The 13,286-nt window shown below is 40.9% G+C and overlaps 1 protein-coding gene and 1 non-coding gene across 2 annotated transcripts; one reads left to right on the forward strand and one right to left on the reverse strand.

Annotated features, from left to right (window-relative positions):
- The first annotated feature begins 825 nt into the window (after positions 1 to 825).
- On the forward strand, positions 826 to 12,191 carry LOC112875226 (exocyst complex component SEC3A-like). Its single transcript, XM_025938997.1, has 25 exons — positions 826 to 1,203; positions 2,923 to 2,999; positions 3,360 to 3,440; positions 3,543 to 3,610; positions 3,712 to 3,814; positions 4,487 to 4,644; positions 5,373 to 5,490; positions 5,717 to 5,821; positions 6,475 to 6,576; positions 6,649 to 6,786; positions 7,114 to 7,242; positions 7,336 to 7,416; positions 7,513 to 7,587; positions 7,822 to 7,995; positions 8,078 to 8,225; positions 8,365 to 8,429; positions 8,616 to 8,786; positions 8,892 to 8,971; positions 9,794 to 9,875; positions 10,408 to 10,505; positions 10,648 to 10,756; positions 10,846 to 10,914; positions 11,222 to 11,287; positions 11,579 to 11,668; positions 11,795 to 12,191. Exons 1-25 carry the CDS (start codon positions 1,032 to 1,034, stop codon positions 11,903 to 11,905), a joined length of 2,670 nt encoding a protein of 889 aa, XP_025794782.1. The 5' UTR covers positions 826 to 1,031; the 3' UTR covers positions 11,906 to 12,191.
- A 688-nt stretch (positions 12,192 to 12,879) lies between these two features.
- LOC112878394 lies at positions 12,880 to 12,967 on the reverse strand. Its single transcript, XR_003225723.1, has one exon. It is a non-coding gene; the product is annotated as a small nucleolar RNA SNOR75 (small nucleolar RNA).
- Between the last annotated feature and the right edge of the window lie 319 nt (positions 12,968 to 13,286).

A 13,286-nucleotide genomic window follows, 5' to 3' on the forward strand; every position in this document is an offset into this window, starting at 1 on the left:
CTCCTCCACGTTGCCAGTGGAGCTTTGAGGTTCTAGGTTGTCAGGATGAAATTGTCTCCGGTGTAGCTGGCTATAGAGGAGGTCGCCGGCGGCAACGTGTAGCGAATAGTGGTGGCGGGTTGTGGAGGACAACTGGTGGCCTATGGAGACGGTGGGAGTAGGATGCTTCTCAACGACCTTGTGGCGGAGCCGGTGGCAACGGAATAACGGTGGGAGCCGCCGGATATGAGGAGAACGGCGGCGTAGGGGTGTGGAATTAAATTTGCAAGGGCAGACGGCGATAGCGGACGCGGGTGACGGAAACGGTCAGAATTTATGAGGATGGTGGCACAGGGGTGAGGAGGACGACACTCTTCGTGGACCTGCAGAGATATTTTTAGGGTGATGAACCTATGCTTGGAGGTTAAATGTTAAACTTTAATATATATTAGCAATCATACCCATACTAAGGTTTTTTAAATCTTAGCTAAAGTTTAGCAACTTTATTAGCATTTTTGTTTAAATAAATTAGTATAAAGTTTAGTACTTTTATCTATCTAGTTCTTGAACCAAACGGATCCTAATCTCCCCTTCTTTTCGTGCTGGAGGAAGGAGAGAACGGATCGGACGAATGGAGCGACCGAGCGACCCGCGGCCGCGAGGCGCGCCCGGTTCCGGTTCCACCGCAAGTCCCACCAAGTCAACCAGACCGAGCCCAGGTCCAACCCACCACCGCCCGCCCACGCGGCCCGTGTGCTCCGCTTCTCTCCCCTTCTCCCACCGCGCCGGTGCCGCCGGTAAAAGTGAAAACCCCAGTAAAGTAACCGCAGCACCCACACAACCACTGTACGAAGAAAAGAAAATGATTTGACTGATTAATCCCTCCTCCCTTCCTCTTCCCCCTGAGCCTAGCCGACGCCACCGTCACGCCCCACCACCAACCTATCCCCCGTCCACCGCGTCACGCGCGTGCCCTCCCTCCCACCTCAGATCGGCGGCGAGCCCGGGGGCCCGGCCAGCGGGGGAGGAGGAGCCCGAGCCGGGGCGCGGCCATGGCGAAGTCGAGCGCGGACGACGCGGAGCTGCGGCGCGCGTGCGCCGCCGCCGTGGCGGCGTCGGGCGCGCGCGGCGAGGAGGTGGTCTTCTCCATCCGCGTCGCCAAGGGCCGTGGCATCTTCGAGAAGCTCGGCAGGCTCGCCAAGCCCCGCGTCCTCGCGCTCACCGGTCGGTGCCCCTCCCCTCTCCCCTCTCCCCTCTCCCCTCTCCCCATCCCGTCTCGTTCCTGCTTCTGTCTCTGCTTTGCTTTGGCTGCTGCGCTGCGCTGTGCTGCGAGTACTGAATCGTGCAGCTTGGAGCGGATTAGGTGGCTCAGATAGGATTTTGCGGAGCTGGTGTTATGCTGCTTGATCTCCTCCTTTTGCGACTCCTGCTTGCCCAGACGGTCGTGATCTGGGGCAGCTTGGATCCCACCAGTCCACCAGGGGCTACTCTGGATTGTTATACTTTGTGCACTTGCCGCTGGCTTGACGAGATCCGTTTTCCTTATCTGATGCTACTAGCTCTAAATCACGAAATTCGCTAGATATTTTTACTTGTGCCACTGACATTATGAACACCCCATCGCATGCATTAGAACAAGCAATTGTTGTAATCTATAAATTGAGCTGATAACTCCTGCTACTGGAATTGGAAGTAGCCTACATTTAGAATTCACATCCACTCTGCATAGTTTAAGTGCACAGAACTTGCCTATTAGCTGTCACAATTCAAAGCTCCAGACCAAGAAAATGCAAACGGGAGAACACAAACCTTGTACGTTGACCGACTGCAACAACTAAGGGGCAGAAAAGAGGAGCAATTGCTACCCGCCAAAACTGATTGGATGATGTGCTGGTGCTACTTGATATGCCCTTGCGAACTGAGGTTAGCTGGAGCTGCCAAAGTTGGCTAGAGGTGATGATGCACTGTCTCAGTTTACATACTGAGGTTGGTGGCGTTAATGCGTTATGAGACAGCCTAGCATAACCTGCTGAAAGGGAAATGTGGTGGGTAATTATGTTTTGTCCCCTGGAAGCGGGTTAATGAACCCGGTAGCTTCCCAGTCCAGATCAAGACATAATCTCTTTGTCTCATCGCATAGTTTTTGTAATGCTGGCTGCTTCCATCTGGACTTTGTCGTATCCGCAACACAGGCGTTGCTGAACAGGGTCATCATATAACTGCCATAGCTTAGTTGTTGTTTCAAACGATTTCTTTGTGGGTATGAGCAGAAAGTGGTTGCTTTGAGGATTGCAGGAACACTGATTTTCTTTTTTCAAATAGATGAAGCCTGACAATGTAGGGGCAGGTTCTAATTCAAGCGAGTTGCTCTTGAAGATAATCCCTGATTTTACCGCAGTCATTACATCTGCCCGAAACATGATCTCGTTTACTTTGGATTTATTAGCTGTGTCCTGTGGAGATTCGCTAATATTTCTGTTTGGTAGCTAATTGTTTCAGAAAGTGCTAGGCGTTAGGCAGGCAGTCAAGGTGCGCCTAGCGCCTAGGCGTGCCTAGGCGATTGTATCTTCTTGATGGCTAGGGTAATGTCATGTTAAGTGGAGAATTTTGGCATATCAAAACAGAGAATTTAACATTATAAGCCACCCATGAGTTCTATAACTGTATTTCATCACCTACCATCTTTATTTCTCCCACATTCATATATAAATCAAATGCTCTAGATGGAAAAAAATACCTAGAAAAAATGCCTAGGTGCTCCATCTAGTGCCTAGGTGGAGCTAGGCATGCCTTTTGAAACAGAAGCTATAGCTTGGGTGGCATATGATTAGAATCTAAAATTAAATATATGCCATTATATGCTTGGAAACATAATGTAGTAACTTTGTTAATATAAAAGATATATGCTTGCGACATCTGCTGAACAATTTTAGCTTTGCGCAGTTAAACAATCTTCAAGAGGCGAGGCAAACAAAGCTTTCCTCCGAGTATTAAAGTATTCATCTGGGGCAGTGCTTGAGGTTTGTTTTCTGTGCTGACAATCTTGCTAGCTAATAGCTGTTCAGTACATGACAGGAATGGGTTATCTTGTTCATCAATGCCTTAAGGTCTCATTAGGGTATATATGCTGTTGTTGAAAGATGGAACCCTTTTTGGTCATTGTGTATTTTCATTGCATTCATAGTTAAATAAACTTGTCTTTCTTTTCCTTGTGTTGTTTCTATCACTCATGATATGAATACATGAACATTACCTTCAGCTGGTGTTGTGTATTGTAATACCCCTGCATCTATAAAAAAAATATACTAGTTTTTCTTTTCCTGGTGAAGGTTACTGCTTAGTCTGCTGCTAGATCTAAACCTTCTCCTTTTTCATTTCAGCCAGCCAAACTTTACAAGCTGAAACATCTAACAAAGGTTGAGGTTATTTCCAATGATCCCAGTGGTTGTACATTTGTTCTGGTATGTACTATTGTACTTTAATCTCTTTCGCCTGCTTCTTGAGGTTTATTTGAAGAAACCATTGGTTGTATCCATTACTAACTCTTTATGCCTCAACTGCAGGGATTTGATAATCTTAGGAGTCAAAGTGTAGCGCCGCCACAATGGACAATGCGTAATATTGATGACAGGTTGTTGCCTAGAAAGTTGTAGACTCTGCTATACTGCTATTTTTATCCATCTTCTTTTGTCCCCTCTCTTTACCTATCATTCTTTGCTATATGTTTTGCAGAAATCGTCTGCTTTTTTGTATCCTGAACATGTGCAAGGAGATACTTAGTTATCTTCCGAAAGTTGTCGGAATTGATATTGTGGAGCTAGCTCTTTGGGCAAAGGTGCATATTAAAACCTTTTCCATCCATGGCGAGCGGTGTTTGTTTGTACCTGATCTCTCTTTCATTGCTTTCTAATATATAGGAGTAAGACACTGATATTATCCTTTAGTGATTTAATAAAACTAATTTAACCCAAACTGTTTATCTATTATACTTTAAGATCGAGACTAAATTTAGCTTCTACAAGCTAGTTCATACATCTTTAATTATTTTTATTGATTGGGACATCTGGTGAAAACCATAATGTTGGCAAGAATTTTAAAAATCAATTTGGTTTATCTTCTGGAAGGTTGAGATCGTTATTCACTTCTTTGGAAAATGATATGAGTAGATTTGTCTTGAAAACCAGTTTCAAATTGCATATTATTGTATGTTATGTAAATAATAATAGGAATTACTGATCAAAGTTACGTTTGAGGACTGTATATGTCCAACAGAATTTTGCGGCTGGAGGAATATAAGTTAAGGAAAATGGAGAAGATATAAAGTTAAAGTTTGACCTTTTCAAATCATAATACACTCTAACATAAAGATAAGGAAGGAGTACTATTCAGGGCGACCTTCTTATTTCTGTAATGCATAACTCTACATAATGATGGTTTTGCTTGATATGTTCCGTTCATGCCTTGCTATGATGCTGTCTGGATATTTTTTCTAATGAACCCTTTTCAGGAAAACACGTTGACCATAGATAATCAAGTGAGCACCCAAGATGGACAAGAAACATCAGTTGCTACTCAAACCGAGAGGAAAGTAACAGTAACTGTCGAAAATGATCTGGTATCCCAAGCAAAGGAGGAGGAAGAAGACATGGAGGCACTTCTTGACACGTAAGTGCATGCATCTTATATGTAGATTTACCCCCTGATTATTGCAAAAATACTCCAAAACTGCATACATCAGCTGTTTATTGTATTAATTCTTTTAGCAGTAACCAGTATCATTCTAGTAATTAAATCTAGAGTTTTTGAAGTTTGCATCTACTATTTTATTTAGAATACAAGTAGCTCATCCCTAGTTCCATTGAAATGAAACTAAGACTTGGTCTGTGTTTACCATGTTACACCAGTTGAAACATAAGGGGATTTAGTAGCTCATGCTGCCCCATGCCCCCATCAATTCGTGCTCATGGTCTACAACCTCGATACTTTCACTGTACCATTATGTACACAAGAAATATACAAGGCGCAACTCCCTTTTCACAAAGACCAAGAAAGATATTTAAGGTGGAGTCTAGTACTACTTGACAGAGAGAGAAAGGTGCAGTAATGCTTGCATGCGCTAGTGGTAGGAGCCTAAAAGGTGCTTGCATGTACCCAATATTCATGTATGTGAACGGGAGCCAAGGAGGAGGCGCCTTGTATTTCAGGACTTGACAAAAAAGTGGTTACGCCTTATATAGTGGGATGGAGGGCGTAGAAAATATCGCGCTCCAACAACTCGTCTGCCCTTCCAATCTTCCCTTGCATGATTAGTCTGCATATCACTCAGCTTTCAACCTTACTACTGCTGAAATGATTTTGGTGGCACTACAATCTTACTAGTGTAAATAATGCAGGTATGTTATGGGTATAGGTGAAGCAGATGCGTTCTCTGAGAGATTGAAGCAGGAGCTTGTGGCTTTGGAAGCAGCAAATGTGTATCAATTACTGGAAAGTGAGCCGTTAATAGAGGAGGTATTGCTTCTATGTTTTTTTGTGATGTATTATTAATTTTTTGTTCACTAATAATGATATACTACAGCATCAGATTGCCATTCTGCCTCTCACTTTTACTCTGGAGTGGTAATTGTTGATGTTTTTGGTGTGGAAGAGATAATTGTTGATGTTCGGAGTGATAATTGTTGATGTTTTTGGTGTGGAAGTTTATTTCATCGACTGATCTGGTTGCTTGAATTTTCAGGTCTTGCAGGGTCTGGATGCTGCTAGTGCAACTGTAGATGATATGGATGAGTGGTTACGGATTTTCAACCTGAAGCTTAGGCACATGAGAGAAGATATTGCATCGGTATGCTTGGGAGTTCCGTCAATTAGATGCCTAGTGTATTCGATTTACTTGTTAGATGCATAGCTATGAAAAGTTGAAAACCAGAGAAACTACTCAGTTTGAACCCGGAAAAAAAACAGGATCAAGGGGTTTATCGATTAGATACAGGAACTTAGAAGTATACTGATATGGGGAAAACAGTGGAAAATAGATGTTAGTTGAAAATATTCTTCTGCATCTCCAGAGATCAAACCCATTACCTTCCCTTCAAAACTCAAGGATCTTACCACCTGCACCATGCTTCGCATATGTATGCTACTGTGTTGGACTGCCGTTATCCTGTGGTAGCATGCTGTTTAGTTCAGTCATGCATTCATAATTCTAGCCCCTCTGGTCTGACCCTTTTAACAACATCTAGCTGGATGTAACACTCGCTTTGACCTTGAAGATCTTGAACTCTTACTTCCTAGTTATAATCATTTTCAGAATTTTGGTAGGATTCTACCTTTGCCCTTGCCCCGGTCTCCTAGATTTGCCATTCTGAAATAAAAGTTTCATGTTTGTTTTGTGGATCCCTGATCCTAGTGTGGTCAGTTGTTACCAGAAGAAACATATTCTTCTAGATGCTGATAAGAAAGAACTTCACTTAACCGAGTCGTATGGTATGTTTGCAGATTGAATCACGTAACAACGGCTTGGAGATGCAGTCTGTAAATAACAAAGCACTTATGGAAGAGCTAGATAAATTGCTTGAACGTCTACGGATTCCACAGGAGGTATAGTGCAGAGAAGAATAATGTTCATCTGCCTAAATGTCATGTATAATATTTTTTTTATATCCAATGCAGTTTGCAGCATCGTTAACTGGAGGCTCATTTGAAGAGTCAAGGATGCTGAAAAATGTTGAGGCATGCGAATGGTTGACAGGGGCCATCCGCAGCCTTGAAGTTCCAAATCTGGACCCATGCTATGTCAACATGCGCGCTGTAAGCTATCTCCATCATTCTCATTTTCTGCTATTAGTTACAATTGACTAGTGCCAGGTCACATGCATGGAATTGATAACGTTAAGCTGTTAACATTAGAGTTGTAGCACTGTGAACATTGAATGAAATCTTCTTTGTAAAGACATTTACCTGTATTGGCTAACGAACAAGTTTGCAGAGCTACCATCATAAAATGTTGGATTTCATAGAGCCAATGATGCGTATCACTGTTTCCTTAACAAACTCTATTTAAGTTTTCCTTTATGAAAGTTAATGTTGAGATCTGTGCATCTCTGATAAATTACTTTGTTATAAAAATCCTTTCAGGTAAGAGAGAAAAAGGCAGAACTGGAGAAACTGAAAACAACTTTTGTTCGACGAGCATCAGAGTTTTTGCGGAACTACTTCTCCAGCTTGGTAGACTTCATGATAAGTGACAAAAGCTACTTTTCACAGGTTTCTTCATAGCTCTCTTTTCAAAGTAAATATTTCCTTTTTCCATTTTATAAAGCGAGATGACTTACAGAGTTCACTTTGAACTGAAAGTAGCGAGGACAATTGAAGCGGCCTGATCATGCCGACCTTAGGTATAAGTGCAGGACATACGCCCGGCTTCTACAGCACTTAAAGGTAATAATTGTCTCAATCTTGCCATGGGATTTGCCTCATACTACATATTTTACTCCAGTGGCATATTTACCATTTCTTGCTGCTGATTTACTGCAGAGTCTGGACAAGAGCTGCTTAGGCCCCTTAAGGAAGGCATACTGTCATTCCCTTAATTTACTACTACGTCGAGAGGTCAGATATGGATATTGAATGCTTTTTCTTTAATAGCCATAATACCACTTCACTTCATGCTCTTTATCTATTTCAGATGTATTCATTGTTTTTATCTCACATATAAAAACTCATAATTTATTTTGTTTTGAGTCTTCTATTAAAGGCTAGTGTTGTTTCACAATCCATTTGTCTTCTTTATTCAATTTTGAAGGATTCACAATTTTAGAATTTACTTTCTTTAATTTGATTCAGGCACGTGAATTTGCCAATGAACTTCGTGCAAGTACAAAAGCACCCAAGAATCCTGCTGTGTGGCTTGAAGGTTCAAATGGCTCTGGTCACAATGGAAGCAGTGCTGATACTTCAACAGTATCGGATGCATACTCAAAGATGCTCACAATATTTATCCCACTTCTTGTCGATGAGGTTACTCCTTTTTTCAATTAAATGTAGCTCCATGACCATCTGTTTTACTTGATAGACAAATTAATAGCTATTACATTTACAGAGTTCCTTTTTTGCACATTTTATGTGCTTTGAAGTACCTGCACTTGTTCCAGCTGGTTCTCCTAATGTTAATAAGAGCAAATCTGGAGGAAATGACGCAGATGATGATCTGGGTCTTATGGATCCAGATGGCAATGATCTTAAACCTGGTACCTTTTCTTGTAATGACAAATTTGCATTTTATGGGTGGTAGTGCTAATGCTCCATTTCTTATGTGATAACCCAATATGCATGCCATGTATGTAACGTTGTTGCTCCGTTTCTTATGTGTGATTATCCTATATCCAGATAGTACATCTGCTGAACTGGGTACATTGAACGAAGCTCTTCAAGAACTACTTGATGGAATCCAGGTAAATTCCATGTTATATAACATTGTAACCCTCACTCTTACACCCTGGTGGAAAGAAGAAGATTTTTTTTTTTGATGAGGCAAAAATGAAGTACTTTGTAGATTAGGCTTCCTTCACCGGTAGATTGTAGTGAAGTATTGCGGCTTCCTTCAAATGATAGTGAATATTTTATCCCTTCTATTGCAGGAAGACTTCTACGCAGTTGTAGATTGGGCATACAAAATCGACCCCTTGCGCTGCATCTCCATGCATGGGATCACAGAGCGCTACCTTTCTGGACAGAAAGCTGATGCTGCAGGATTTGTTCGCAAACTACTTGATGACTTGGAATCAAGAATATCAGTACAGTTCAGCCGGGTTAGTTCCCTCGCTGATCCTATTCCTCTCTAACTATTCAGTACAGGCTGTCTTTCTGTCCACTGCTTGTTTTTGTTTATGCATTTATTTCTCCTCTCCTTTCAGTTTATTGATGAAGCATGCCATCAAATTGAGCGTAATGAAAGAAATGTTCGTCAAACCGGAATTCTAGCCTACATTCCAAGGTAATTGCATGGGATAACCCCCCTCCTTTCTTTTTATACGGCATATGTGTACTTTGAGTCTTTGAACATCAATTTCTCTTACAGTATATCATTGATTACTACAATCTGTGTAATAGTCTATTGATATAACTTACGTAAACTAAGCATGCATTTAATTTGATTAATTATTGGTCAAAATCTATGAAGTTTGATATTTTCATATCCTAATACGCCCTATAAACACAAACAGAGGGAGTAATTGTGTATATTTCGATACAGAAATGCTGACAAAACATTCCATGCGTGCTGTCGCCCCTTCTGTGTATTTATATTACTAAATGCTAGTCTTGCATGATTATTTATTGAATTATTAATTCAGTTGCACTTAGAATGATAAGAAATTCTAAATATTTTGGATATTAAAAAGATACATAATAGCACATATTCTTCATAGGAACATACATGTTAAAACATTCCTGTTGGAAATTGGAAAAAGCCCTGTTTATATGCGGTAAAGCATAGCTTATAACCCTATACTATTGCATTCTCTGCGTGAACAACAGCAAATCAAATCAACATGATGTGGCAGGTTCTCACATATGTTTTGCCTAAACTCAACACCCCCCCCCCCCAAAAAAAAAAAAAACTGGCAATAAGCAACAGGCCTCCAGTGTTCTCATTCTTGGCACTGGTGATTATGATTAAATTCTGCTAAAAGATAACAAGATCATTCTGGAAAAGTATGCTTATTGATGGGTATATGTGACTAGTATTTGTCTTGAGAATCCCTTCAGAAGTAGTAAGCATAGACCAAGATCTGACTGTTATGTGTTTCATTTTTAGATTTGCTGTCCTTGCATCACGGATGGAACAGTATATTCAAGGGCAGTCCAGAGATTTAATTGATAAAGCATACACAAAGCTAGTGAGTTTCATTGCCTTCCAATCTTGCACTTCTTTACATTCGTGGTATTACATATGTTGCAAAATTGGGTCATAAATTTCAAATTAGTACTGCATATGGCATATACTATGCTGCAGGTTGTTGTAGTAATGTTTACTATGCTGCAGGTTGTTGTAGTAATGTTTACTATGCTGCAGGTTGTTGTAGTAATGTTTAAATGTGCCCACTGAATGGTGTCTTTATTGAAGAGATAAACCTCTGAAAATATAGACACAGTTTTTACATTTCCATTGCACGAAATGTTGTATAGTAGTTTTTTTTAATCCTAAATTCATGGGAATGGGATGAGCTGTAATTTAGAGATTAGATTACATGGCATGATGTGTTGCTGCATAAGTTAATTTAGAGTAAACTGTAAAGGAGTTACTCCTAATATTTGGTTTGGCGCAAGATTTCTATTTTACTTCATATCTGTATTTGCTTACATTATTTTGTAACTTGAGTGCTTTAATTTTCACAATTTGACTAAGGCGCTGTTGGTATTATGGAATAGGTTAGCACAATGTTTGCAACTTTGGAGAAAATTGCACAGAGCGATCCTAAAACTGCAGATATTGTGCTGATAGAGAATTACGCTGCTTTCCAGAACAGGTTATGTTTCTTCATCTTTCTTAAATATGGGCTCATTTTATGATTGAGCATCTAATCTTACACTTATATGCATGTGTGCCTTGTCATTCTTTAATACATAGGTGGTTCTACAAAATTAACAATATATTCTTGTTTGATGCAGTCTTTATGACTTGGCTAATGTTGTGCCAACACTTGCAAAATTCTACCATCAAGCCAGTGAATCATATGAACTAGCTTGCACTCGCCATATCAGCTCCCTCATTTACCTTGTATGTAAATCTACTCAAATTCTACTTGCTGTGGGTAATAATGTATTTGCCCCTGACAAATCTAAGATTTTCTTTTGGACCTTTGGCAGCAATTTGAGAGATTGTTTCAGTTCAATCGTAAAGTTGAAGAATTGACATACACCATTGCTGCTGAGGAGGTGAGCTAACTTTATTATATGATATATGTTGCAGTGTATTACCAGTCTACCACTTTATCATGGTTGAATTCTTTGTAGCTTTGGTTGATGTATATTCTCTGTATCCCCCGTTTACTCCCTTAGTCCTTTAGACCTGTGTGTTTGTTGCGACCAGTTTTTAAGAAAAACCTATGCCCCCCCCCCCCCCCCCCCGCGTACAAATACAAAACTGGGGATTTTGAGTGGGTATTTTGGGAGGTGAAAATGAATGAACTTTGAATATTCCTTTTTTTCAAGTCGTCTAACTTTTCTTTCCTGAAATTCTCAGATCCCATTTCAGCTTGGATTGTCGAAAACTGACCTAAGGAGGGTTCTGAAGTCCAGTTTATCTGGGGTAAGTAAACGGGATCTGTTCCATGGTTCAGCTGTATTTCAGAGTTTTGTACCAAGCTACCATATTAACAGATGCGCCCAAAGGGGTCAATTTTCTTGTGGTTAAAAACCAATAATACAGTTTTACTTGGCACTCAGCTGAATTCAATTTTTCTTATGCGGTTTGAACTTATTTCTTTGCAGTGTTTCAGACTTATCATCTTTCATTTCATATCATTTATAACAGTTCGATGCCCTATATTTTTTGTATTCAAGAGGCCAAGTGAATTCACACAATCGCAACATTGTGCAGATTGACAAGTCAATTGGCGCCATGTATAGGAGGTTACAGAAAACACTGACCTCTGATGAGCTGTTTCCTTCGCTGTGGGACAAGTGCAAGGTAAGCTGCCTAACCAATCCTATTAGTATGGATGTTTTGTTCAGTATTGGCAGCACATGTCATCGTCTCGAAATGAAGACCAATGCCCTTGAAGCTGAATTTACATAATCTGCTCCACATTTGCAGAAAGAATTTTTGGACAAGTACGAGAGCTTTGTTCAGATGGTATCACGGATCTATGGGAACGAGCCCATCATGTCGGTCGCCGAAATGAAAGAGATCCTCGCTAGCTTTTAGATGCAAGTACAGTGCCATGTATTACTTGACAGTGCAATAGCTATGTATTCCATTCATTTCATTGAATTTTGCAAGCTGACTTGTGTTAGGCCTTTTTGGGTTATGTGTGTATCTGTATGTGTATGCCCTCTGTATAGAAGTGAACGCGATGTGCTTTCCTTAATTATACATGTTTCTGGGTCGAGTGGATGCATCAATCCATCAATGTGTACTTAAAACTGCTGCTGTCTGTAGATTCCTCAATATGCGAATGCAACACAAAGTATTGGAGAGTATCTGAATGTTTTATCGTTGCACTGTGTCACTGTCCAATTGCCATTCGCGTTATGCCTCAGCAGCAAGGCTTCCATTCCGGATTTACGTTCTCCGTTGTATCCTTGATGTTACTCTGTATAGTAATTCTTTTCGAGGGTTGTTGGCTGCTTTGGAATCGGCTGCAGTGCAGGTTTTTGACAAGTTATTCCATGTCGGATTCGAGTTGGCAAATGCGACCCATCTGATCATCTGTTTCAACTTTTTGTAAAACTAATCTGAAGAGTTTCTCGGTGTTCGGTGAGAAACTTGAGGTTCGTTGTGACTGACCTACAGCAAATCTAGTCATCTGGCCAAAACAAACAAGCCTGCGGAAAGCTTGCATAAGATGAGGAAAGAAGAGCTTGATGCAGCTCAACAGTGCTTGAAAGTAATCATGGTTTGTACTTTTTTAGAGCACGAACCTCATGATCGTAGAGTCATTCTTTTACTATCATTGCTGCATCAGGGGTTGCTCCTCAGAAGAAACGAATCCACAAAATTTCAAAAGTACTTCGAATCGAAACAGAGTTGTACCGTGCAGTCTGAGCAGAACGAAGTAGATCCTCAAAAGCCGGAGACCCATCGACAAGGAAAACTCATCCCCACGCCCCTCCAAAACATAAACAAAAACCATCAAAAGGAAGAACGAATTGGAGCATAGCCAGGAAAAGAGGAGCCATTTCTCTCGGACAAATGCCTCGATTTGTCCTCACGGGAAACTTGAATGGATTTCGGACTCGTCATCTATAGATGTGCTCGTCATCAAGAAACAATAAACTCCTCCAGGCACAAAACCAAAGCCAAACAGAACCAACAAGGATTCAGATCGAGATGACAAGTGGAAAACGCTGCTACCATGAGCAAATCAGTCGTGAACGGGGAAAGCAGCTGCTGCAGAAGAGAGCTGGCGGCGGAGCTGACTGCAGACTGGCATACGGGAAAGGAGAGCTCTATTATAGCTCGAGGAATCTAGGGTTTGGAGCGATCACCCGAATTTACATTTTTGCCCGTCATGCGGGCACGTGTGTTGAGCTACTCGAGACGGGCTTTTAGTTTTCCTTTAGGTTTTTTTTAAAAAAGTTTTCCT

The sequence above is a fragment of the Panicum hallii genome, chromosome 9 (genome assembly GCF_002211085.1).
Source record: "Panicum hallii strain FIL2 chromosome 9, PHallii_v3.1, whole genome shotgun sequence".
Taxonomy (NCBI): domain Eukaryota; kingdom Viridiplantae; phylum Streptophyta; class Magnoliopsida; order Poales; family Poaceae; genus Panicum; species Panicum hallii.

Excerpts from the sequence above, each read along its gene's own strand:
- LOC112875226 (XM_025938997.1), top strand. The coding sequence starts at position 1,032 with ATGGCGAAGTCGAGCGCGGACGACGCGGAGCTGCGGCGCGCGTGCGCC. Across the intron at positions 3,815-4,486 it reads AGCTAGCTCTTTGGGCAAAG|GAAAACACGTTGACCATAGA; the intron begins GTGCATATTAAA and ends AACCCTTTTCAG. Across the intron at positions 8,972-9,793 it reads ATTCTAGCCTACATTCCAAG|ATTTGCTGTCCTTGCATCAC; the intron begins GTAATTGCATGG and ends TTTCATTTTTAG.